General features: G+C 52.2%; 5 protein-coding genes across 5 annotated transcripts; 2 read left to right on the top strand and 3 right to left on the bottom strand.

Moving 5' to 3' along the window:
- Positions 1-5,722: 5,722 nt before the first annotated feature.
- On the top strand, positions 5,723-8,869 carry scd1_0 (Rho guanine nucleotide exchange factor; the record flags this gene model as incomplete). Its single annotated transcript, XM_066129678.1, has 3 exons — positions 5,723-7,093; positions 7,153-7,324; positions 7,395-8,869. 3 exons carry the CDS (start codon positions 5,723-5,725, stop codon positions 8,867-8,869), a joined length of 3,018 nt encoding a protein of 1,005 aa, XP_065985840.1.
- A 1,271-nt stretch (positions 8,870-10,140) lies between these two features.
- On the bottom strand, positions 10,141-10,485 carry MRP10 (mitochondrial 37S ribosomal protein mS37; the record flags this gene model as incomplete). The annotated part of the gene is made up of 2 exons (XM_014694033.1): positions 10,141-10,307; positions 10,374-10,485. The coding sequence occupies 2 exons, from the start codon at positions 10,483-10,485 to the stop codon at positions 10,141-10,143; spliced, it is 279 nt and encodes a 92-aa protein (XP_014549519.1).
- A 1,193-nt stretch (positions 10,486-11,678) lies between these two features.
- G6M90_00g009960 (uncharacterized protein) lies at positions 11,679-12,308 on the bottom strand (the record flags this gene model as incomplete). Its single annotated transcript, XM_014694034.1, has 1 exon — positions 11,679-12,308. The coding sequence occupies one exon, from the start codon at positions 12,306-12,308 to the stop codon at positions 11,679-11,681; it is 630 nt and encodes a 209-aa protein (XP_014549520.1).
- Positions 12,309-15,813: 3,505 nt separating this feature from the next.
- On the bottom strand, positions 15,814-16,104 carry G6M90_00g009950 (uncharacterized protein; the record flags this gene model as incomplete). The annotated part of the gene is made up of 1 exon (XM_014694035.1): positions 15,814-16,104. The coding sequence occupies one exon, from the start codon at positions 16,102-16,104 to the stop codon at positions 15,814-15,816; it is 291 nt and encodes a 96-aa protein (XP_014549521.1).
- Positions 16,105-20,671: 4,567 nt separating this feature from the next.
- Positions 20,672-21,932, top strand: G6M90_00g009940 (uncharacterized protein; the record flags this gene model as incomplete). Its single annotated transcript, XM_014694036.2, has 2 exons — positions 20,672-20,876; positions 21,163-21,932. The coding sequence occupies 2 exons, from the start codon at positions 20,672-20,674 to the stop codon at positions 21,930-21,932; spliced, it is 975 nt and encodes a 324-aa protein (XP_014549522.2).
- Between the last annotated feature and the right edge of the window lie 95 nt (positions 21,933-22,027).

Here is a 22,027-nt window from a genome sequence, read left to right as displayed (position 1 = left end):
AATGATTAGCGCTCTCGGGCCTGGCAGCTTAGCAGCACCAAGTGCAGACATCAGTTAATTTCTGGTGGCCTGGGTGAATACAGCACGCACCTGGGCCGTACGGAGTACCACTCGTTATCGACAACAGGCGTGACAGTGAAGTCTAGAACTAGAATCCCAGCATCAATGTTTATGTAAGCCCAAGGAGGCAAACTCGGTTCTACAGCCGTAATGATTTATGCAAGGCCCCAGGTGCCAGCATTGAAGGTGCATGTGGTCTTGACAACTTGTCCAGTCTATAGCGATGTATTATTTTCGCGTATCGCCAGGACACGCACTCGGGTTGTAAAGTACGGAGTACACTGAGCCACCAGTCGCCATGTTTGATACTGTATGTAGCATCCCATGTAAGTACCTAGACTTGAGTAAGCAATATGTACTTACTTAAGTAGGCAAATACCTCCTCCTGTTCGAGCCAACCACGATTTCTTGCGTTGGCCAGATGCCGCAAATATCCAGCCTATGACTATACGGTTCAACTTTTTTTAACCCATGGTTGATCAATCGCTGTTACCAAATGGAAGTGCTGGTTAGATGGCTTCAAGTGTCCCATGTCAAGCGGGGATCGCGGCGGCCCAGGATTCTTCATGGTGCGACTCCAAGCATCTGGGCATGCCTGCTAGGTGCTTGCATAGACACTTGAGAAACCCTCCTTCAATCTCTCTCGAATGGGAACTCTTCCTTGATCGTCATCATGTACCACGTATGCATGTCAAACAAGTCAATGCCGTCGTTCGGCTTCATGCCTGCACCCACTAATCCGTCCCCAGAGTTGCAACTTGCAAGAGTTGGGCAGACACTATGCGCTCGCTGGAAGGAGAATTCGACGCTCCCTCGCGTGCCTCCTCTCTATACAACTCGGGAGAACATTCCTTGATGCTCTGCATCCAGTCGCCGCGAGGGCATGAAAGGAACATTCACTTATCAGTTGGTGTGGCCGCTCAGGCACGGATGCAGACGAGGAGCCAAGCCCAATAGACGATGCAACGCAGGTTTGTAGATACGAGGACAAGGCATCGCCAACTTGGAAACCAAACACGTCCATGCCTGTCATGTACTCTCGACTCGGGCTCGTCCGTCGTCGTATCGATGCTGCAACATGCCGCCTTGCAGGCGGCTTATCACCACTTTCATTTCACGTAATAGCATCAAATCGACCATGGAGTCTCGTCCTGTACTGTCACAGATATGACATAATGCTCAAGTTGAGAATGCTTGCACGCCGACTATAACTGCCTCATTCCTTGTTTCACTAAAACACATGGTGCGGGTTTGTTTCCGGCACCGCCTCTCCCCGAGAAGCAAACGGAATCCCTGGCTGTCAAGTTTTACTTTTACTGTATGTATGTATGTACAGTTCCTCGACTAGTCGTGGCTTCACCTGTCAATCACCAAGCCGCCGCGGGCTGAAGCGTATCCGGTTATGCGGCCGCGTGTGCCTGCGGAATACTACCAACCACAACAATGCGTTTCATGTGTCACGGCATTTTATGGCTATCCGTGACGATGACGATGATTTCAGCATCTCGGCTACGACATTCCTACCTACTTGTAATGGCCTATACTAAACCAAGTGGATTTCAGTATCGTTCCAATTGGAAAATATCGAGACACCCGGGCACTTTGTGCTCTACAGGGTAGTCCATGCGCAAAGCAGGTGGACAGGTGTTGCTAACTAGCAATGACTACCATACCCAGGTAGATAAGTGAGTTTCTCTTGGCGCCGAGGTCTGCTTTACATGCTTACATTCCAGCAAAGAGTAGTTTCATCGAGCCGCTGCATGCCCCAGAGCGCCTGCATTGCGATGATATGAAGCGATTCTTGGACCGTACCTGTACTCCCGACTCGAAGGCATTCTTTCGGGCTGGGGACTTTCCAGCCTCATCATCTAGCCTAGAGGAACAAAGATGATTTGTATTCGTCCCCGATTAGAAATAGACATGGCCCTAGGAATTATAAGTGCAGACAATCAGCTGTCCAGTTCGGATGCCGGCTCGCCACCTTTTACCACGACCCAGTAACTACCTAGGTAGTAGTAATTGGTGTTTTTTTAGATGGCGCAGGCCAACGAACATCGTCATGTACTCGGTACTGGTTACCTCAGATCTACTGTCGTAACCATGCGGTTCTGCATAGACAAGGACCGTGTAAAATGGAGACGCATGATGGCCATGCATCGCAGGTACCCTCCCTCGCCCTTCACATGGCGTCCACGGTTGGAAAAAGCAATGGAAAGTGGCTGCGGGCTGCTTTGGCTAGGAGGATGGTACCGGCCGAACTAGTTGTGGAGTTTGTCGAGGCCGTGCCGAAGGGTCGGTTGGAAAAGGCGCATTGTGATGGCATGCTTGAGTGAGTGAATGGCCGGAAGGCTAGAACTTGGATGTCTGGTTGTTGCATGGATCGCAGACAAGCACACAAGCGGCTGGCTTGGCGCGGTTTTGCGCTCGCAAGGTCCCCAAGTTCCCAAAATCAACTTCCCCTCTTCCCCCACCAGCCTGGCAGCAGAACAATTGACCAGACAGGATAGGCAATTATCCCGTCAACCTGCTGAACCTTGTTTGGCTCCCCAATGGCTCCCCCCCTATGTCCTTTACGTATGTATGTACTTGCTGAAAGATGCGACAAAAACACCCCCGAAAAATCGTCATGCCACACACAAGTCGGTGGCTAGTCTTTCTTGACGTCGTCAGCTGATGCTCACCCAATGCGCATTTCACTCCAGCCAGTGACTATTGGAATCTATCCATATACATGTTCCTTGTGCCTGATGTGGCAAGGACACACTCAACAAGAAATAAAACATAAAAGGCACGGGGACAAAGGTCAACCCAGGCCTCCATCTGTTACTCCAACTCCGTATCAAAGGGCCGAAATGTGGTGGTGCCATCCTATGGTGCCGCCGCCGTCAAGCACATGACGTTGGCGAAACACCAAACGGCGCTCCAGCGAACCCGGTGGCAGTCTTCGAAACAAAGACGCCACTCTAACGAGGACCGACCCCCTTTTCCATTTTCACTTGGACAGGTGCTGACGTTGTGCAATAGCCTATCACGGTTCCATGGCGCTGGACGGTGACCCGATGGGTAGCCGTCGTTGACTCGAGGGTTTCAACTGCCCAGCCCAAGCTTTGACGATTGGATGGTGGGCATTTGTAGATTTCGGCGCAGAGCGACACCCTGACTAGCATCGTGATGAGCCCACCCTGACCAGAAGAAGGGCCCGGTATGAAGGATGTATGTACATACCTACGCCATGCAGGCTATACGGAGTATTAATTGGGGGCAGATATGATCTACAAGTGCCAAGCGTGACACACAAAGTTGAGTATTGGGGACAAAGTTCGGTACGTATGTATGGACGCAAGAAAGAGGGCTTGCTTGGACCCTACGGCTGATCCTAATTCAGCATCCATACCTGGTCGTCTGTCAAGCGGGATGGCGACGACAGGGACAAAGCACTCGGGGCTACGGAGGTCTGGTAGCATTGTTGTATCAGAGCAGCCCAACTTTGGGAACCCAACGTCGAACTGGGCAGCCCATAGACCCGATGCTGGTGGAGGAACGGCAGAGGCCAGCCCAACTGTTCCAGCCCACGGCAGCGAGCGACGGTGAATTGATTCGGAAGATTGAACAGAGATCGGAGGGCCCCATACACGCACAGCTGGACCATCAGAGCGCCGTAGGAGGGGCTGAGAAGCCGATTGAATTAAACAAGTCGCTTCGTGCATGTATTTGCAGTCAGCCACACGCAGGTCCAGGCTGGCGATGATGACGGCAATACCTGCATCTCGGCGGCGGCGTACATGCCTACCTACCTAGTTACATACGTACTTGGGAGGTATTTACCTACATCAATTGATGGCAGACTTCTCCGTCCTTTTGAGTGCGGTCAAAATAATCCATGCTTTGCAGCCCAACTTCTGCCAGGCAGGCCCAGAGACTAGACAAAGCCCTAGTCTAGCGTTGTCTACTTACTTAAGTTTTGAAGTACCGAGCATTGATTTAGCCTCGCTCCTGCTCTTGGGGTACCTATTGAATAGGACCAACCTACTTGTTAAGGTATTACTAACAAAAGTACATACCTACTTTACCCAGGCTAGAGGTAGCCTTCTCGAGTAGGATTGGTGTCAATACGTTTGATGGTAAAGTTTTAAACGCGACATGGGCCCCCAAATGCTCCAGTGCCGCCTGTTCATGTCACCACCAGTTTGATCCCCTGCCCCTCCACTAGCGGACCGCCAACGCCAACGGACCAGTGGCCTGCACCCACTCACACTCACACACCAGACACTTGCTTGCCGCCACGTCTCTCGCAGCCTGGCCGCTGTGCACTGGTTCATGCGTCGGGGCTCAAGCTCCCCTCTCCGAACGTTGAATGCCAACCGGGTTCCCCGTCACTCGACAATGAATAGCACCAGGGGACCATGGGGACCAAGGGACCAGGCACGTAATAGACTCTGGCCGCCCGCCCCCAACTCCCTGTTTCTGTGGTCTTGTCTGATCTACCGGCTTCTTGCTTCGCCTGGTCCAGCAATCTCTGTTTGGCTGTACGGAGTACAATACGCCTGCATCTGCCTCACTTTCGTCACACGCAGGCACCGGTGTTGCCAAGGCCGCATCTCCCCAGTAATAAAGACAATAGCCCGTGAGCCTCTGGCCTCTGCGCTGCATTAATAAGTATTACTACTCCGTACTCACCAACCAATTACTCGTTGCTCGACGAGAACACCGCCGTGCTCGCTGGAGAAGAGTCAGGCAGGCCGTCAGTCCCGATCCCACAGACCCACGCGCCCCACTTTGAGTTGCGCGGACGTGAGCCACTGAGAGCCACTGCGAGCCACTCTGGAACAACGGGCAAATGCCCTGGCGCTCTCGAGTCGACCGTTTCCTGGACATCGCGCCAGGCACTCCCACACTGGCCAGGGGGAAAAGCACCGGGACACTGGGGGCATTGGAACGCTGGACCGTTGGCTGTGGCCACCGCACCTTGCATTGAGCAACCAGACCTCGACCTCGGCCTCGACCGCCTTAACTGAGCTGTCTGCCCCCCCCCCAAACCAAACATACAGAACTGCGTACTTGCGTCTGCATCGTCGCCTGCAGCATCTCTCAGCTCGCCCCCGAATTGACGGTGACTGTCGCCTGCCCCTAGACATCGTTGGTTCGACTTGTCGGGCCTCACCTATTAGACGGTAATTTGCCACATCGTTGCTGGCCGCGAGTCGTTCGGTAACGATTTGAGCTGAGATAGGAGTCGCCTTCCCCTCCAAAAACCCGACTGCGTCTACCACCGCCTTCGTTGGTCTGCGCATCCAAGAAGGGAAAAAAAAAAACCACCTACACTCGACCTGCCGTCTCGTGCCGCCCTATTCAACATCTGCTCCCTGCCAGAGGACGGGCCGCTGCATTTCTCGCCTTCTCGTGAATCGTCTCGCCTGACCATTGTTTGTTGAATGACGCGACCAAGGCTACAAATTTGAGACCACTCCGTGCCAGAAGGGAGGGCGTGACAAACAAAGACAACGCCCCTCGTTAACGAACGAACATACGGTTACCCTCCATACGACTGCACTTTTGCTACGACGAGCAACCCCTCATTCCTGCACCTCGACGACAAACACCTGTGCCCTTCATTGTTCACGCTGGGGCTTTCATTTCTCCTGGACGCATGGAGTAAACGGACATGGCCCATGCCCCTCTGCTTCGAAATAACACCGCTCCGGTCTTCCACCCCAACCAGAGCGGCGTCAGCGTCCTTCCACACAACAACATGAACAGTGTGCCCCGCGGTAGCCAGCTGTCAGGGTCGACGGCGTATACCAGTTCATCAACGTCGCTGAATTCACTGAGTAGTGCTGCAACCGTGGTTCCAGGGCAGAATGGCGGATCTGTCGTGGCCACGGCCAACATCATCAATCAAAAGGCGGATGCTTCACGATCGCTCTACCAGATTTGTGTCTCCCTTAAACAACGATTAAGTCAAGTGCCCGATTTTGGACCTTTTCTCGAGCAACTTGATCCTACCGATCCTGTCGACCCCTTGTGGAATCTGTTCCGGTCGGGGTATCCCCTTCTCACAATCTACAACTCGCTACAGCCCACGGAACCGCTCAAGGTGGAAGACCCAAATGCATCCGAAGCGAAAAAGTCCAAGATTGCCATTTTCAGGTTTGTGCAGGCGTGTATGAAGGAATTGCAAGTCCCCCCCGCCCAGAGTTTTGTCATTACAGATTTGATGGGAAACGACACAAGCGGTTTCGTCAAGGTTACGCAGGTCGTCAACTACGTGCTTGATCTGGCAGAGCAACGTGGCCTGTTGCTACAGCTTCAACCTTACCCCGAGGACGAGCCTGCCGTCGCAACAGGGGGCGCGCAAATGAGCTACAGGGACCACATTGTCAAGGAACTGGTTGATACCGAGCGAAAATATGTCCAGGACCTGGAAAACTTGCACGACCTGAAAAAGACGTTGGAACAAAAGGGACTTATCCCAGGAGATGTTGTGCACCAAATCTTTCTCAACATCAACGCGATTCTCGACTTTCAGCGACGATTTCTCATCCGAGTCGAAACGACAAACTCCTTGCCAAAGGCCGTCCAGCGATGGGGTGCCCCGTTTTGTTTCTACGAAGATGCCTTTGACATCTACCAGCCCTTTATCGCCAATCAGCGCAAGGCTGCTCAAATCGCCAACCAAGTTTTCGAGAAAATTCAACAATCAGAGCACCCTGTCGCCGCAGACTTTAACACCTTGGACGGATTTTTGCTAAAACCTATGCAGCGATTGGTGAAATATCCATTGTTGCTCAAGGACCTCGCCAAAAAATCGGAAGATGAGGAAGTCAAAGACGATCTAAACACGGGATGTGAAGCCGCGGAACGAGTTTTGCTCAAAGCCAACGAAGCCGTAAACCGGGACCTTCTTGATGAAGCTCTGGAGGAACTCATCACTCGAGTAGACGATTGGAAGTCACATAAGGTGGAATCATTCGGCAAGCTACTCCTGCACGGTGTGTATGGTGTTATTACTGGCAAGAGTGATCAAGAGAAGGATGTACGTAATGGCCCCATTCCATGTTCGCATCGGGAGAAACTAACCTTCTGTTGATGCAGTATGAAATTTACCTTTTTGAATGCATCTTGCTGTGTTGCAAGGAAGCCTCTGGCAAGAAAGACAGGACGCGATCCACGGGGCCCAAAATCAGGAATAAGAACGCAAAGCTTCAGCTAAAGGGCAGAATCTTCATGACTAACGTGACTGACATTGTGTCCCTTTCAAAACCTGGTAGGTGACGCGAACACTAAAAGGGGTTGACTGATTGCGATTTTTTTTTGTTGGCTAACCACTCTAGTAGGTTCTCACAGCGTTCAGATTTGGTGGAAGGGTGACCCTGGTGTCGAGAATTTCACGATCAAGTTCCTTAACGAGGAGACAATGAGGAAATGGGCAGGCGGATTAGAGACACAGAGAAAAGAACATGCGCCACGGCTCTCCACCAGCCAAGAATCCATCAACAACGACTTTGCATGGACCAGAGACCAAGCCGGCGGCCTTGAGAACCCCTATCTACTACAGCAGGACGAAGAAGACGACGAAGACTATGGGCCAGCAACGGCACCGGCCCAGTTTCCAATGCCTTCATCAATGGGCACCGCCGTGCCTCGAACCGCTTCAAGCTCCAGTCTGAGACAACGTTCTGCCACAGGGGAGAGCACACAATCCCTTGCAGGCATCGCAAGAGCTCCACCGCCGCGTTTCCCATTGCCTATGCCGCCCGCTCCCCTCAATATACAGATCCAAGGCAATGGCGCCCCATCTCCCGGCTCGAGGGGAGGAGACAGCTACTTCTCCCCAGTGGCCGAGTCTCCAGCCTCTTCTCGTACAAGCACCACGAGCGGCATCTTCCCTGGGCCTGCTTATCAGTTCCCCCCCAAGGCCGGTACACCACAGGCCGTTTGGGACGACCCGCGTTACTCTCCTTCAATGCCACGGGCCCCGTCACGAGATGGTTCCTCCCCCAATCCAATCGGCATGGGTAGCAGGACCGCTCGTGGACCTTCTCTGCCCGCAATGGCCACCCATAGTCAAACTGCGGCTCAGCAACAAAGAAGTAGGTCTTACAGCACACCGGATGTCAATGTTGCAGGTATCCCTCGACATCGTCAACCGAGCCAGGGTAATATTCCAGCCGTGCCTGGCATTCCTCAGCACTTGCACCCAGCTCATGACGGCAGCATCCCGCGATCGCAAACAGGCTCGCCTCGCAATGATTTACCAATTCGAACCAGCACACAAAGCCCGGGAGCCCAACGTGAGCGAATGCACCAGCACTCGGGAAGCCTCGGGGGCACGATGTCTCATTTTCCTCACCAACAACCCTATCCGCGTGGAAACACACCCACAGGCGGCAACGGTTTGCGAGTCGACTCTGCAACTGCGAATTCACGCAACGTGTCCCCATCCCTCGGTACGGCGACGCTCCCTCCGACCGGCAACCCCGTGGCGAGTCCAGATTTGCCCATGCCCACGCAGTTGAAGGTCAGGGTCAACTGTGATAGCGGGAACTATGTGACGCTCGTGGTTGCATTTAATATCACCTATCAATCCTTGATCGATCGAATTGACGCTAAACTTGCACGATTCATGACGAGCAGCATTAGCAAGGGTATGCTGAAGCTCCGGTACCGTGACGAAGATGGCGACTTTGTCACCATTGAAAGCGATGACGATATTCAGATTGCCTTTATGGAGTGGCGCGAAGGAGTCCGAAACATGTATTCCGGCGGCGTTGGAGAGATAGAGCTCTTCTGTGTTGGAGAAGGCCAATGAGACTGCTACGTCGCAAATTGGCCTTGTTATTCTCAATGGGCGTCGCACGAAGTTACTGAGAGCATTTACCGACCACATTTAGCACGAGTAGGCGTTCAAGAACATGCCAGCATTCGCAATCTTAGCGTATAGAGCCCCTCTCGAATTCCGAACGACGACTCCAAACACGGACAATTCTTCCCTACTCTGCCCTCCTTCGCCCGTTTTCCAGCAAGATGAACATATTTAAACGGCATCGCAGCGACTAGTATGGCTGCACAGTTTTAAACTTGACTGGGAGTTGATTTGTTGATGTTGGACGCGATTCTGAGTCTTGATCCTGACCTTTTTTCTTATCACTTTTTTTTTATTGTTTGGACTGCCACAGCCTGTTTCGCGACAGTGTGTCTTCTTACCTTGGCCGAACAGCAGACTTTGTTGCCTCAAGGTTGCTTGCATGTGGACTCGGTCCATTTCATTGGATGTTCTGTAGAGACATTGGTACCGCAAGGCTGTAGCATGGCATCATATTCTCATCTTTCGGGCAAATTTTATGGACATGATTTATAGGCGCTACTGGGAGGTTCGCGGAGCCAGGCATTGGAGGCTGGGCGCATCCTGGGTTTCACTCTTTTTTTCTTTTTTCTATTTTGGTTTGAAAGTATATACGGCCACACACTCGTTTGGGATTGTATTTTCCTGTTATTCCCCCCCTGCCTTCTGCCCCTCCTCCAACCTCGGTTTAGTTCTTCTTCCTCCTTTTCTTTTTTGGCGCTCTATGGACACTGAGCTGGATTTTCTTTTGTTGGCGGCTGCAAAGCTGGATAGACAGACGGTGGCATGGAGAGCTGGAACAGTTTGGGGTTGTGCATAGTAGACGTGGAATTATGGAGGGAATGAGGCTTCTCAGCCAAGTTACATAGATACTGATTCAGACACTTGGCTGTTCTGATGAGCGATTTAGAAGTTTGGTGTGAATGAAATGGTCACGGATGTTACAAATAGTATGCCAAGCCCGTAGTCTTGTACAGCTGTGATTTCCCTGGTGCTCCATGATGTCGACGTCTATCGTACACCAGCCGTCAGTGGGCCGTTTGCTCCCCGTACATCGTACATGTATAGTATTTACAAAAAAATTGCCAATGAAAACGCCGTGAAATGCACAAGGTCCATGGGACCAGACGCATATGTATGTACTCGATCAGTCTTTTTTGCCCAACCCCCCTTTCTCCTTTTCCCCAATAAACGCGCATACAGCCTTCTTTCATGATTTGATAGCCGACGCGGAGTCTCTACTTTTGCTTCCGCGGACTCGTGACGTGCTTCTGCATTCTCGAGAGGTGGTAGTTGACGGTATTCGCGGGCGCGGGCGGCGGCGCAGGCCCGTCCATGCATTTCCGGAGCTGGTTCTCGATGGCGGCGCAGCCCGAGGCGTTGTAGCCCGCGGAGGCCCAGCACGCTGCACTTGTTTGTAAGCACTACGTGTGGGCAAAAAAAAAAAAGGAAGGGGAGGGGGGAAACGTACCGAGCACGCTGGACATTATTGCGATGCAGGGGTTTTCGGGCTGTCGCTTGGGGTTGTGCACGCGCAGGGTCTTGAGGGGCGGTAGACGGATGGGCTTGTGGCCGCCGGACATGGTGTCTGTGGTGAGGGCCGAGACGGGAGCGAGTCGGGAGGGGGGGGAATTCGTGATGCGATGTCGCGTGGTGGCTGTTCGTTGTTCTTGGTGTTGATGCAGCTCTGGGAAGATTTAGCTGCTGGGGTCACGTGATACAGCGGATCGTGGGGCCACGTGATTTGTTTTGATGTTGGAGCTATTCTCGCTCTGGGGGATGATTTATTGAGTAATTATGACATTTATCGCTGCTTGATGGTAGGGTAGTTGGATTGTAAAGCGTGGTTTGCTATGAGGGTGCGTCGGGTTGGTGTTTTGGAGACAAAGGTGAGAAGGATGGTTTTCATGCAGATGGAAGAGATGGTTCAACACCACCGCGCGTACCATTCGAAACAGGAGAATCGCTACAAATAATGGCAAGTATACCCGAATATGGGCCATGTGATTGTCCCATCTCGTCTTGTGAGATGGCTATGTTCTTGGCCGCCAGCTCGCCGGCGCCGATGCCTGAGCCGGGTGTTGCTGTGGAGGCGTGGTTGAACATTGGCTTGGCATGTTGTGAGATGTTGTTGGACGGGGGGGAAGGTGCGAGGGGAATATTTACCTGGCTGAAGTTGATAATATGGGGGGTTTTTTTTCCTTTCTTTTTTTTAAAATCCTTTTTGGAAGACGTCGCGTCTATCCGTTGGTCTCGATGGCGTGTAAGTGAGGACAAGGCGGGTGTGCATCATACCCTTGTGAACATTTACATTCCGGCCACGGAGGAATAGATGGCTGGATCTGAAATGCGGCTTGCATCTGGACTCTGTTGGATATTTAATACGATTCTGGCATTTTCCCCAAGGTAGCATCTCGGCTGAAGTGACTTTGATGGCGTCGAGATGCACGCGTTGGGGTCAGACCAAGGCCACAAGTTACACCGCTTCATAATCTTGGAGACGAACTAACTTTTCTTGTTGGATGGTGTACGACTAGGGCTAAACAGCTAGTGTCTAACTAAGTAGCAGGGTAATTCCTGCAAGAGATGCCCCCAAGCCTCCCTGTCCAAATGCCACACCTGGAGATGGCTTCCGATATGCTCGGGAGACTCGCCCCATCCAAAACCAGCGGGTAATAAAACATAGGAAAATGTAATAAGGATAGAATAGTAGAGGGACCAAACATGTCCTCGACTCGCTCCAAAAGCCAAGACATGAGACATGCCTTAAATAGCTCTAAAGCTGTGACATCTTATTCTCCTCGTGTCCATGTGCCTTGGTAGGTGAAGGCCTTTTGGTGATCTTGGGTCCCTGTTCCAGAGTAATAGTAGACGAAGGCATCTCGGTGACCCTGGTTCCACGTCCCTCAGTAACAGTAGACGAAGGCTTCCCAGTCTCCTTGGGACCTTGTCCCTCGGTAGTAGTAGGTGAAGGCTTCCTACTCGGCATGCTCGGGCACACAAATACCCCCAAACCCGCGGGATTCTTCTCGAAAAAGGTTTCGCAAGGGCCGCAGCACGGAATCAGTGGAAGCATGGGCCTGGGGAAGCGGTTCGTGCTAGCACTCGTCTTTGGAAGTTGAGGGCGCACTGGCTCCGTCTTGTTCCTGTTCAGGGTCGGGTCTCCAAAGATGAGCCAGCGCTTGGAGTTCTGAACCGTGATCCCCTCGGTGGTCTGAGGAACGCCCCTGTATTTCTTGTGAGGTGGGATCGAGGCCGTTTCGGTGGGCTGTGCGGCAACGACTTTGTAGTAGTCGGCCGGGTCGCGATGAGGCACATCGGGGACGGCTGCCTCGGTCTGGACGACGGGGGCGGCGTCGGTCAGAGCGATGGCAGAGGTGACTGCGACAAAGACGGCGAATCGCATTTTGGAGGAGTTGATGTGTCTTGCAGTTTAGATGCAGAAAAGATATTTGTATAAATTGGGAATGCTGCTGAGAGCTGCGGGTTTTGTGTATATAAGAGATGATATTCGTGGGTGGGTGAAGGATGAGTGAGATGATGTTCTTTTTTTTTTCTGTTGGGGGACGTGACATCCTTTTATGTGATTTCTTCCGAGTCAATCAGCTGAGAGTAACATGTATTGCCTTTGCCGATGCGTATTGGTGAAAAGGTTGTGTGTCTCTATGTATCAGTATAGTTTACATGGACTGCAACGGCGTGAGAATCTGGCGCTCGGCGCTGCTTCGGAAAGAAGACAAGTACACTTGGCCCCGCGGCGGACACAAGCCAGAAAATTATAGCCTCTTGCAACATGCTTGGAATAAACATTAAGTTGGATTAGACTAAGAACTTGCAGTGGGATGGCGGTGGCTTCACCACCGGTCCAAGTAAAAGCGCAACACGTACGCGGCCACCACATGTTGGCTCAAAGGTTGTGGACGGCACGGCAGATACTAAAACTGGATAGGGGAAGCGTATTGGGCAAGCTAATAAGACTTACACAAAGCAAAAAGGATAATTCTTTTCTCATCTTTTCCGGGGGCATCGTGGCGTGAGCTTGTTGAATAAAACTACGAGATGAAACCTTGCGTAAACCTTGGCACATCTCGGCAATGACCGGGCCCTTTGTCAAAGACAGCATAGCATGTCTACCAGAGCACCGTCTTGTCTGACTGTATGACAATGCGAGCAGGCCTTCTTTCCGTTTGCTTTAACTCGGTTACTCGGTTTAGACCCTAGGCGTCACGATACGAGACACATTGTTGACTCAGCTGCTTCACAAAGACATTTTTCTTCATAGTCTGCAGCCATGTTTCTTTACATGCCAAAAATTCTCTTTGATCCGAATCTGTTTCGGTGTCAAGTTTGGTCATGAATCATGGTGACCGACGCTATGATGACTAGAAATTACACCAAGTTTGCTTGTTCCAGTTGCGAATTGAGCCGCAATGGCTCGGGTCGCCGTTGTCATGAACCGGTATTGATAGGAGCTTGAATAGCCTTGACGTTATAGTCTTGTGGCCACGTACATGCGCTCCTTTGCCTCCAAGCTTTCACCCAGCCGCCTTGCTCTTGTATCTGCCACGGTGATGACTTTGTGATGCTGGCCCTAACGTTGCTTCTAATGTCCTGTCATCAACGGCAAAGGTAGACGGCTTCATCACAACACACTCGTGTTTTCGTTGTATCGCGAGGAGATTCACTGTTGGCGTCGTGGCGCTGTTCTAGTTGATCCTGCGGATTGAAGATGGCGTCTCTGCTGCTGAGCTCGTGAGACCCCTTCTTGATATTGTTGGGCATGGGTGTACCACTTGGACCAAATTCGATGAAGTCGGAAATATGTCATTTTTCTATCTTCTTGGTTCATGATGAAAGGAAACATTGGAGTTGGTCACCAACTACCGCTGGATCATCCGGGAAAAGGCCATAATGAATTCTGCCAGGCGCTAAGAATTGTGCGTCACTGAAGCGCTCGATTAGGAACCTCTTGATAATATAGGAAGTCGTAAAGATCCTGCTGATGCCAGCGCTTAGAAGAAGTTTCCTACATTACTGCCGTTCGGTGTTGGAAGCCCGGCGGCTGGTCGACGAAGCCATCTTGGGAGCAAAAGGCAGCGACGCATGGTCTCTTCTCATCTCGAATCATGGGACGTGGAATGACGTTGCGTTGAGACACCATGGCGGCCGGTTCGCATCCATCATGTTCAACATTGGCGTGCGGTCGAGGAATCGTCGCCGCAGCATGTTGAGTGTGACGGGGAAGAACTTGGGCAAGGTTGAAGCGCATTGTATGGTCTGGTTCCTGGACATCATGCGGAGAGGCTAGCGGCGGCTAGCGGGGAGTCGGGGACTGAAGCTAGCGTCGATATGGTCTGGTTATTACCGACAGCCTACTTAGATGTGACATGCAGTTTGGAGCTCCGCCCAGTATTGACATACATATTCTCTTCTCTTAATGTTGATCCAAATGTCCTTCTATCGCATGTCGACGTCTGCCGCTTCCAGCAAAGGGCCCTGTCCGGCAGCCCGACGGCCTCAGATATCCACAGCCGACTCTGCAAATAACAAAGGCCGTCAAGACATCTTGACCAACAGCCACTTTGGAACAAGCCTGAACTAGTAGCTGCCAGGCAGGCAGGTCTTCAGATGGTCATGTCCTACAATGCCCGGACGTTGTCTTCACGACCAAGTCAGTCGTACACAACCAATCAATACATGATTCAGTACAGGCTCAAGACCTCCCGACCAAGAAAACCCCAGCCCCATCACCACCATCCCATCACAAGCCTCACGTGTCAGCATCCAAGTCATTACTCGTTCTGAATAGGCGCAATCCGCCTCCCTCTCCGTAAATCTCGCAATCCACGCCTAGATTTGCAAACCAACGAGTCGCATCTCATGATGCCGCTTCCCACAATACAACCGCAAGCCCCTAAACACAGCCATCCGCCTGCCATTCTCCCTATTCACCCAACGCGCCGCACCGACTAGAGAATGGCACACAATACCCGGCAACCCCGAGAACCGGCAGCCACCACGTTTTCCTCCAAGCCATCGAGAGGACAAGGTGGGGTGGGCGGTAGTACATAGTCGAAATTCCGCCCAGCCTTGATGCTTGGCCTATCATGGCTGCTTATTCCGACGGCGCAAAGTTTGTATTTGGAGCTTGAGCTATGAGATGTGTCGGTATGGCGTGCCAACACACGTGGCTGTGGTGGGTGAAGATGGACGAACGAGGGGGGCGACTTTTTTTTTTTTTCCCGCGGAATACTACACCAGATTTTTTTTTAAAAAGAAATTTATACGTACTCCTGACGGAATAGTCATGTCAATGACGTCGTAAACATGCCTCAGTATTCTAGACCCCAAGGCCCCCCATGTGCAGACTCCTTTCCGGGTCAAGTACTTTTTACCTCTACGGTTGATGCATGGCAAAAGGCAAATCATGACACCAGTCACTGGGAAACACAAATCAAAATAAAACTTATGGTATTCCTGCCATTCAGTGCCGACACCCTGTCAGCTGTCAATGCACCCTCCGTGACAAATTTGTTATCCTGAGCCACAATGCAATGTACATGCTAAAGCGAAAGTAATTCGAACAAAAAAAGAGGTCCCCAAAACTCCTAGTGAGTGCGCATTCTCCCCTCTATACAGAATTAAGCGTCTCTGATGTCAGAGCTATCCAAGTTCGCCATCGTGTATTCGTCGCGAGTTTGAATGGGTATAAGAAGTCTATCGTCTTGATGCGGTGATGCGATGATGTAGAATTCAGCCAAGGGTGGGCTTGAAGCCGTATAATTGTGACGTCTTGGCTCCGGGCCATGCCATCCACTTTTACGATCCCAAGTTCGTCCCGTGAAGCTCCAACTTGATATGCATAGGATAAAAAGAGTCCAGAACTTGAAAGGTCTTTTCGCGCAAGGTCCTCACTGTCCGTGGTTCTTGGATCCCTTGTAATGTCTCCTTACGCGCTCGCGGCCTCGTCTCTCTTCATCCTGGCTGTGCTCGGCTCTTCCATCGTCGCTTCCACTGCTCAGTCGTCGACGGTCTTCTTCATACCACGCGCTCAGTGATTTCCCACCAAACATCAAGTCCTCGTCGTCAATAACAATCGGTTGTATCCACGCATACGAGTCGAGATCGACCTCGTGGGCAGACGTGTCTAGGGCACGCATGTTGGGAACGAGGTAGTAGGTAGGTTCCTGTTTGGGCGACATGGTAGTGGAGGATGTGTGAGGCTGGGTCTGTGGTGGCGACGTGGGTTGCGTCGCGTCTTGGTTCGTCGCGTCTTTGTGTTGTTCGTTGGTGCGCTGGTCGTTGATGGGGAGCGCCAGCGCGGAGGCAGTAACAAAATATCTTCTTTGTGTGTAAAGAAGATATTTTTAGAATGTGCGGGATGGTTGATGTTTGAGTCAAGGAGATGAGATGAGATGGAAAGGAGATGGAGTCTTTGTTATATCGGGATCGGAGTTGGATTGTGGTGGGCCCCGAATTAGTCAAGCTGGAGCTCAGAGGGGCAAAATTAACGAGATTCAGTAAACAGACGCAGCAAATTGTGGAGACCTGAACCACAACGCCGGGCTGCGGAACGAAAGCGTCGTATTTAAGTCTCAGCTGAAGCAAATAGACTGCCTGCGTGCTGAATTCAATATTTCAGCTGCAAGCCCGACCGCGTGTCGACTCCGGGGATTTTCTTTCGAGGTTGAGAGTTGAAGCAACCCCCCAAAAGAAAGGACAGGGGGGATTTGAGATTTTTATCAAGAAAAAAAAGCAGTCCGGGCGCCGGCACCGGACGAGTCATGAATATGTGTGAGCGTCTTTTTGACTCTCAACGCTGCGACCTTCGGCCAACGGTGCACAAGTTGCGGCGGTGGCACCGGGACCAGTCGGAACAGGGATAACAGCAATGTTGGGGAACGTGTCAGAGAGCGGAGTGAGATGGGGTGTGGTGGAGGGCTGGTGGCGCTGGTGAGAAGCCAAGTGGGAGCTCCTACTCATGCGGTTGCGTTGGGTGCGCCGCGAACTTGGCAGGACGGACTGATTCCGACACTCTGGCTGGCGTACGATCGTGAGGTATCGATGGGCATGTCGAGCTGGCCGAGAGGCTGTTGATGATTTCGGTCACTAGATGCTTTAATTTGAAGTGCGCAGGCACAAGTACTTTCGGGATGTGATGCAGATGCAAATGCAAAAGGGGGAAGGAAGGAAGAGAGAAGTTAGACGCACGGGGCCCCGGGGGGGGAATAGGAGGAAATAAATGAAGCTGGCATGCGGCTCACAAGACAGCTGGACCGCAAGATTTCGTCACAAGGCGCAAAAGATGAGTACACGTAGAATAATCGCCTTGCTCATGGGGCGGAGGGTTTGGTCAAACCGACTCAGATGTAGGTCTGCCTGGTCTGGAGCGAGAATAGCGGCTCGGAGGCTGGAGGCTGGAGCAATCTGGACTGGGGACTTGGGTTACGTCGATCCGGGGCTTGGCGGGGCGCTGCCTTGGGACCAGCAGGAAGGAGCCACCGACTTGAGGGGACACAGTGCCGGGGGGGGCGAGTCCCTCCGGGCCAGCATGTACCTCGAAGCCAGGTATCTTTAGTCCTTTGCAACCAGGCCTTGCTCACTCGAGAGCTCTACAACCTGACTTCAGGATGCTGGGCATAAACGGCACTGTGTGCCGGCCGGACGTCTTGGAGGTAGGCAGGCGGGCTGCCTCCAGGCAGATTCACGGAATCACAGGGCTGAGCGAGCTGCCACGAAAGGCCTTTGGGTGAAGGCTTCCCACGTATGGTGCCACGCAGGCAACATTGAGATGGAAGAACGGTCACAGTCCAGAACGGACGAATGCGGCGTACATTGCATCCTGGTACTCGGTACCTTTCTACTGTTGGTAGCTTTTGTCATATTTGCCTCGCATCGCTATTACCACGCGGTATCAAAGTGTCTCGACTCTCCAACAAGCAGCCAACAGGTATCATCTCTGCCGTCTCCAGAAACCCATCTGAATGCCCAGTAGAATGCGCCGAGCATCGTCACATTTTCTACGCAGTACTTTGATGGCAAATACGACATCAGGCAGCGATAGACGCCTCACTTCTCTCGTCCTCTCGCTCTCTCTGGGTGTGTACAGTGTGCATGAGGACGGACCAACAGCCTCATCTCGCGACTCTGCCAAACTCGACTGCCACAGAGGGCAAGTTGTCGTTCCGCCACTCTGCCACGCTGCCATTCTGCCCTTCAGTCATTTGTGTCGGCCTTCTTCTATTGTAAACTCTCCTCGTTGGCACCATGTGGCGCAGCTCAAAGCGGCAGCTGGCGGCTTCTAGCCCGGCGCCCGTCTGTTGCGGCCTGCCAAACGAGACATTCCGACGACAGTGGTGTCTCGCCCGTAGACTCGATTGTCTCGGTTCGCCGACTACCTAGTAGTACTATTGCCTGGCTGGCTGCGTGAAATCTGTCCTACTGCTCACCTCAGCCATCAACTTGGACGCCCATATTACGTGGATTTACGTCGACGAGCCTTGACAGCCGCGTCAGATGCTGTGCCACCCCAGTTGGGCTCGCTTCTCAACATGATGAGCTGCGAGGCTGCTGCCGTCCTGCTGCCGTCAGCTCACCCTTGACCGCTGACAACACTCCATGTCAGATTGCTCCATGCGTCTGCTGCAAATGTACAAACCTGTCTCGTACTTCGTTTGTCAGCCGACAGGGCTGAGAGTCTAAGACTAGGATCACCGCCCATGGCCACGATCTGGGCTAGTTTGTGATGCTGCAATAGTGAACATGGTAAAGAATGATATTCCGTTCATCTTCGTAGCATCTTGTTCGCCCTTGTCGTTGCATCTCCATCTCCGGCTTCCTAATCTAGCCTAAAGACTTTTTTGACTACAGGATTCCCCTGAGTCACAAACTCCCTTGCTTGCATCGCCACCGAGTCTACCATGGCCTTTTGGCACCCCGAGACCCCTAACACCATGCATCTTGCGGTGGAGCGCTAGAGGATTGCCAAACAACGCATGGCTATTTGTCCGGGTCGTGCTCTGTCGTTGCAATTAGCCGCTCGTCTTGGTGATCTGGTTTGCGCATGTGCTGTGTGCCCATTGGGTGTCTTGCGGGGGGTCAGCGGATGGTGGACGGGAGGGGGGGCAGCGGAGGCAGGCGATAAAACCACAAGATACGGTGCATGGGGGCAAAGCGCCGCAGCCGCCGGACTTTGACAGAATACGGGTCTCAAGCAGAGTGCGTATGTATGTATTTTTTTTATTCCGGGGTCCTTACGAGTTCTCGCGTCGATCTGGATGCAGTTTTGGAGCTGTTGTGTTGATCATGGCCAGTTGGGTGGATGCGACCCGGACAGAAACATCTGCAACCTCGAAGCTGGGCTGCAAGCTGCACATGCAAAGAAGCCCTAGACGACCAACTTGACACAACGATGCGGCTCTGCAGTCAAATGCGTACTATCGCGTCCTCGACGCCACACTCCGAAGCTAGGCATCAGCGGGTGCGCAGATGCCCATCTTGCCACACATGGCGCGGTGCGGACCTACCGGGAACATGAACAGTTGACGAGCAAAGCAAACAGGCAAGCTTTGCACGGATTGAACAAACCAAATGGGAAAAGAAGTAGCAGCACCTCCATCCTATCGCATCATCCTGCCAGAAGCCATGGCTCTCTTTTCGGAACCATCCAGTATGGCACCGTTTGATATGCACAGTACGGAATGCTACGGGTCCTCGGCAGGGTTCCCATGTCCCGCCGTGTCAAAAGGACATGGCTTCACGGGGCTCGTGACTTTTGCTAGAGGCGATCGGCTTGTGAAGTACGGCAGCGCAGATACTTGCTAGGTCGGAACATTACGCCCAAGTGGATTGTGGAATAAAGGCCGTCATGTTATTCCTCTGGAGTGACTGAGCCAGTCACATGGTCGCACCAGCCGTCGACAATGCAACATTGAACCTTGACATTTTCATGCGCCGCTGTCGTGCAGCTGGGGGAATATACCACGTTCTGCTCGGGACCATGGACCGAGGCTGAGATTAGACTCCAAAAGACACATCTTGACTCGGCACCGAGAAGCCAAAAAAAAAAAAAAAAAAAAAAAAAAAAAAAAAAAAAAAGTTACTGGTACCTCTGGCTTGAGTATCTTGAGTTCAGGTATCTACTTGCCCCTCCCCCGCCTTTTTCTTCCACCTCTGGCCCCGTCAATGACCCTTGTTCATATCCATGCAAACCATATTCCTTCATCGCACCAATGCCAACTCTGTACAGAGACCAATGATAGCTGGCAGTACTCGGTACATGTGCTAAAAATTCGCAAGCTCGAGTACAAATGCCAAGGCAGCTGGCCACCTACCTACTATATCTAAGTACCTACAGGCCCTCGGAGATCCGGGGAGCATCAAAGTCGTCTAAACCAGTGGGAGGGCTTGGCTTCCGTCTTTGTCGGCCCTTTCGTGTCACATTACGGGTCAACGCCGTCATGATTCCGATTAGTATCAATGTTCATCAAGAATTCCCATCCCAAGATACGGGTTTCTTAAAACCCACGCGACGGCATGACGACAGGATTGACCGTCCCGGCTTGCCCAACGCGGAAACCTAGTGCCGAGTGTGAGCGGCAAACTCGTCATGTGTACAGTGTGACTGGACCCTTTTAGGCCCGTATGCCCGTATTTATGCCCGTATTTATGCTTGGTGGGATTTTGCTTGCATGCTTCTTATTCCCCCACTGTTTTGTCCAGTGGTGTTGCGCTCCGCCTTTTCGCCACGTTTGGTGGTCGCGGCGAGTGATGTCATCGACGACCGACAAGGAGGCCACGTTCAAAGACCTTCTGTTCAGCGTGCTCTTTCTTAAGCTTCTCCAACCATTACGGCTCGGCGTCAAATGTGTTACAATCCTGGGCTCGACTTCCATCTTCATATTACAAATTTGCGCAGAGAAGGAGCATTTGAAGATTGTGCCACCAGCACTGATGATTCCTGCCATGTTTGAAGGTACGACATGCTAGGAGCCACGGTCGAGTCGACTGCGACTACCCAATGTGTTGACGGCCGGAAGGCTCAACGCGAGGTTTTTTAAAAATGGCAGCCGCTCATGTTATTAAAAGTATCAGACGTAATGCTTCAATGTTTGTCAAGCGCGAACGTGAATGACACCAGACGTATTATAACCACTGGAGCGTCTTCCATGCCATCTTCTCCAAGTTCTCTTCTTGCATCATTCTCATCTGTCATATGCTCCCAGCACACAATTCTTCTTAGAGTCTGTCATACAAAACAGCCAAAACAGAGCCCGCATCTTCCTTCATTCTTGAAACCGTGTACACAACGTCATTCAACATGGTGTGTGCTGCTGCTCTCATCCTCGCTGGCCTTGCGGCCGCTTCTCCCATGGTCAGCCAGTCCGGCGGCAACTATCCAGCAAAGTCCTCTTCCCAGGGCTTTCACCTGGTCGTCAACAACACCGATCCGTCCCGCGAGCTTTCAGAGCCTGTTCACACCATGTTTCTTCAAAGCATTCATATCGGCCCTCCCAACAGTCTCTTTGGTACCAGAACTACCAGATCGCGGCGTGTCTTCTACCAAAACGCAACCGAGGATGAGCTCCGCTCTGGCAATGCTCATATCCTCTCTGACGCTGCTTCCCAAAGCATCACGTACGGCCTCAGCTTTCGCTTGGAAGGCGATGCCGCCCAAGGTTTTGTCTTCAGACTAGACGCCGGTCCAGGCCAGAAAGGTGTTGCCATGACCCCGAACCACCATCCTTGCGCCTTTCTCAATGTGCCTGGGCTGGCAATGTGCAACCGGCCTGTCGAGTATTACAGGGGCAGGAAGATGAATCTCCTGAAGATGTTTCCCAACCCCACCGGCAATCTTTGGAAGATGCCAGAGGAATGTACTCCCGTCCGTCTGCTGCCACAGTGCATTCCGCTTCCAGATGCCCCAAAGGGAGTCGGTCCCAGCCATGAGTTCGTTCAGACCACGCACTGCTACAAGAACGTCTCTGCCATTGACTGGTCCATGTACACACCTTGTGATCAGGTTCGTTGAGTGTTAATGGTGGGGAGAGATACTCGATGGTTTCACGATTGCACACGTTTCCTACTGGACTTGATGGTATAGACTTAAAGGCATCATTACATTAG

Source organism: Metarhizium brunneum, chromosome 1, assembly GCF_013426205.1.
Source record: "Metarhizium brunneum chromosome 1, complete sequence".
NCBI classification, from domain to species: Eukaryota; Fungi; Ascomycota; class Sordariomycetes; order Hypocreales; family Clavicipitaceae; genus Metarhizium; species Metarhizium brunneum.
Note: the sequence above shows the minus strand (reverse complement) of the source record. Positions and strands in the feature narration are given on the sequence as shown.